The 3,545-nt window shown below is 43.7% G+C and overlaps 1 protein-coding gene across 3 annotated transcripts in view; it reads left to right on the top strand.

Moving 5' to 3' along the window:
* KDM4A (lysine demethylase 4A) overlaps positions 1–3,545 on the top strand; it is a 67,551-nt gene that overhangs the window by 15,890 nt on the left and 48,116 nt on the right. For 2 of the 3 annotated variants that reach the window (XM_023507733.1, XM_012812351.2), the window contains exons 7-9: positions 182–285; positions 1,059–1,196; positions 2,185–2,432. In XM_023507733.1, coding sequence (XP_023363501.1) covers positions 182–285; positions 1,059–1,196; positions 2,185–2,432 — 490 coding nt within the window. Of the gene's footprint in view, positions 1–181; positions 286–1,058; positions 1,197–2,184; positions 2,433–3,545 lie in introns of those variants that run through there. The other variant, XM_023507734.1, reaches the window with a different exon arrangement.

The following is a 3,545-nucleotide window of genomic DNA, read 5'->3' as shown; positions in this document are numbered from 1 at the left end:
AAAAAAAAAAAATAAAGAAAGAATCTTAGAATTGGCCTGAAGCTGGAAGGATCCTTGGAGATCACATTGGTGATTCGTCCTCTTTGTCATCCAGATGAGATGCATGTGTATGAAGTGACTCTAGGATTGCAGAGCTAGTGTGGAACATTATATTAACCCATACCCATTTTCAATTGAACAGGCTTTTTCCCAGGAAGTGCTCAAAGCTGTGAAGCTTTTCTCCGTCATAAAATGACCCTGATTTCGCCTTTAATGCTGAAGAAATATGGAATTCCCTTTGATAAGGTGAGCTGATTTTATATACATAGGCACCTTATTTCTGGGCTTTAGTTTATAGCTTTTCTTCTAGTTCATTACTGTATACCAAGTATTAGCCATTGGAAACTAATAACAATATTTTAATCTAAGGGTGTTAAAGATGGGGCTATGTATGCCAAAAAAGAATTATCCCCTTAAATAGTATTAATTTGGAGGATTTTTTTTTTTTTTTTTTTGCAGTTTTTGGCTGGGTAGGGTAGGGTTTGAACCTGCCACCTCCAATATATGGGACTGGCTGGTGCCCTACTCCTTGAGCCACCGGCACCACCTTTTTCCCTTTTTTTTTGAGACAGAGCCTCAAATTGTCACTGGGTAGAGTGCTGTGGCATCACAACTCTCAGCAACCTCCAACTCCTGGCTTAAGCGATTCTCCTGCCTCTGCCTCCCAAGTAGCTGGGACTATATATAGGCACCCACCACAACACCCAGCTATTTTTTGGTTGTAGCCGTCATTGTTGTTTAGGCCTGGGCTGGATTTGAACCCGCCAGCTCAGGTGTATATGGCTTGCGCCTTAGCTGCTTGAGCCACAGGCGCTGAGCCAATTTGGAGGAATTACTAATTTTAGTAATGACATCCAATAAATACATCAAGACTTTGCATTTACAAAAGACATCAGGACACCAGTGGTTTTATAACTTATCCTTGATTACTCAGCTAAATTGAGGCCAAGCTCAGAATTCCAGTTCTGTAGGTGTCTACCATTTGAAGTAGCAGTAGCTTCAAGTCTACTTTTGTGCAGGTGACTCAAGAAGCTGGAGAGTTTATGATCACTTTCCCTTACGGTTACCATGCCGGCTTTAACCATGGCTTCAACTGTGCGGAGTCTACCAATTTTGCTACCCGTCGGTGGATTGAATATGGCAAGCAAGCTGTGCTGGTAAATTCACTTGATTTCTTTCTGAAATACCATGACCAAAAATGTTTGGTTAATCAAATTCTGGTTAGATAACATTAGCTAGTAATTAAAATGTTTCTTTGAACTGCTAGAATTCAGAATGAACTGGGTAGGAGTGTGGAAAATGGCCAATGTTTCTTTTCTTTTTTTTTTTTTTTTGGTAGAGATAGAGTCTCACTTTATTGCTCTCAGTAGAGTGCCGTGGTATCACACAGCTCATAGCAACCTCCAACTCCTGGGCTTAGGCCATTCTCTTGCCTCAGCCTCCCAAGTACCTGGGACTACAGTCGCCTGCCATAACACCTGGCTATTTTTTTTTTTTTTTTGGTTGCAGTTTGGCTGGGGCTGGGTTTGAACCTGCCACCCTCGGTATATGGGGCCAGCACCCTACCCACTGAGCCATAGGTGCTGCCCAGTGGCCAATGTTTTGTGTTCATAGAGAATTTTTTAAAACGTATTGAGAGTTGAGAAGTATGAAATGAAGTTTTGTGCTCAAGTCCATTAGACATTGAAAACCACACCCACATATCCACACACCCAGTATTTCTTGCTTTGGCAACTCTTGAGATTTCTCTGTTGAGAAATTCTTTAGGGTTTATTTTTACTCTAGGCAGGCAGCAGGGTTGGGACCTTTGATTGGGAGTACTAGACTTGCTTGTGTGGGCCTGATGTGGACAGCTATCAGGGCAGATGGCTGCTGTCCATCTGTAACCTTCTTCCATGTACCTTAGTTGGTGTCCAGGTAGACTTGTCCCAGTGCCATGCATTTTTGTACCTATTTTTCCTGGTTTCCCTTCATGTTTGAAGGCTCTGCAAGGGCACTTAGGCCCTCAGTCTGTGAACCAAAACAATTTGGTTTTAAACCACATGGTCCTTCTTTCTATTTGGAGGGGGAGGCTGTGGCCTATGGGGATGAGGTGGAAATAGTTAAGGCATGCTCACCTAGAGCTCTTTTGGTTCCTTGTGGCAGTGTTCCTGCAGAAAGGATATGGTGAAGATCTCCATGGATGTGTTTGTGAGGAAGTTCCAGCCAGAAAGGTACAAACTCTGGAAAGCTGGAAAGGACAGCACAGTTATTGACCATACTCTGCCCACACCAGAAGCAGCTGAATTTCTTCAGGAAAGTGAACTGCCCCCAAGAGCTGGGAATGAGGAAGAGTGTCCAGAGGAGGCCATGGAAGGGGCTGAGGATGGAGAGGAGGGAGACCTGAAGACAAGGTAACCCAGCAGCCTTTTGGGCCTATTTTAGGGAGGGATGTCTGGGCTGTTCCCTTAACCTACAGAGAGGGTTGTTTGAGCCAAGGGAGTTTTCTTCTTAGTGAAGGCTCCAGAATTTTCAGAGCCAGAGCATTCAAGCATGTGCTTGATGAGAGTACCTGATAAGGCCTTCTGGAGCAAGGGATCCTTAGTATGAGAGGAGGGCTCCCTCCGAGCTAGAAAAGTTATCATTTCTGATCATTTCAGTATGTTTTTAAAAGGAAAATGTGGGCTGGGTACAGTGGCTCATGCCTGTAATCCTAGTACTTTAGGAAGCCGAGGTAGGTGGATTGTCTGAGCTTAGGAGCTTGAGACCAATCTGAACAAGAGCAAGACCCCCCCCATCTCTAAAAATAGCTGAGTGTTGTGGTGGGCACCTATAGTCAAGAGGCAAGAGAATCACTTGAGTGAGCCTAAGAGTTTGAGGTTGCAGTGAGCTATAGTGACACCTCCCTAAAATTGGAATAGTACTTTTCTTTCTTGCTTGTGAGAACTGAAGGAGATAAAAGAGGTGATGAGATAATGAGGGAAAGTAATTTGAAATGTAATTGGCAGGCTGGGTATGGTGGCTCACGCCTATAATCCTAGCACTCTGAGAGGCCCAGGTGGGTGGATTGCTTGAACTTAGGAGTTCAAGACCAGCCTGAGGAAGAGTAGGACCCCGTCTCTAGTAAAAATAGGAAAATTAGCTGGGCATTATGGCAAGTGCCTGTAAGTCCTAGCTACTTGGAAGGCTGAGGCAAGAGGGTTGCATGAGGCCAAGAGTTTGAGGTTGTTGTGAACTATGAGGCATGGCTCTCTACCCAGGGTGACAGAGTGAGACTCTGTCTCAAAAAATAAATAAATAAAAATAAATAATAAAAAGGAAAATATGGAAGCAGGAATGAGACTCAAGGCACTGGTAATAGTGTGATTTCAGTCTGCGAGTGTTGTTGGTGTCTGAGCAAAAGATTTGTGGCTCTGAGGAGAGTTTATCCTGGGACATATGGAGAATAAAGAAGGAACATTTTTCTGGTACCTGCTGTATGCCAGGTGTTTGCCACGTGCTGCATGTACTTTTTTTTTTTTTTTTTT

Source organism: Otolemur garnettii, unplaced genomic scaffold (genome assembly GCF_000181295.1).
Source record: "Otolemur garnettii isolate 467f Iridium unplaced genomic scaffold, OtoGar3 scaffold00202, whole genome shotgun sequence".
Lineage (NCBI taxonomy): Eukaryota > Metazoa > Chordata > Mammalia > Primates > Galagidae > Otolemur > Otolemur garnettii.
Note: the sequence above shows the minus strand (reverse complement) of the source record. Positions and strands in the feature narration are given on the sequence as shown.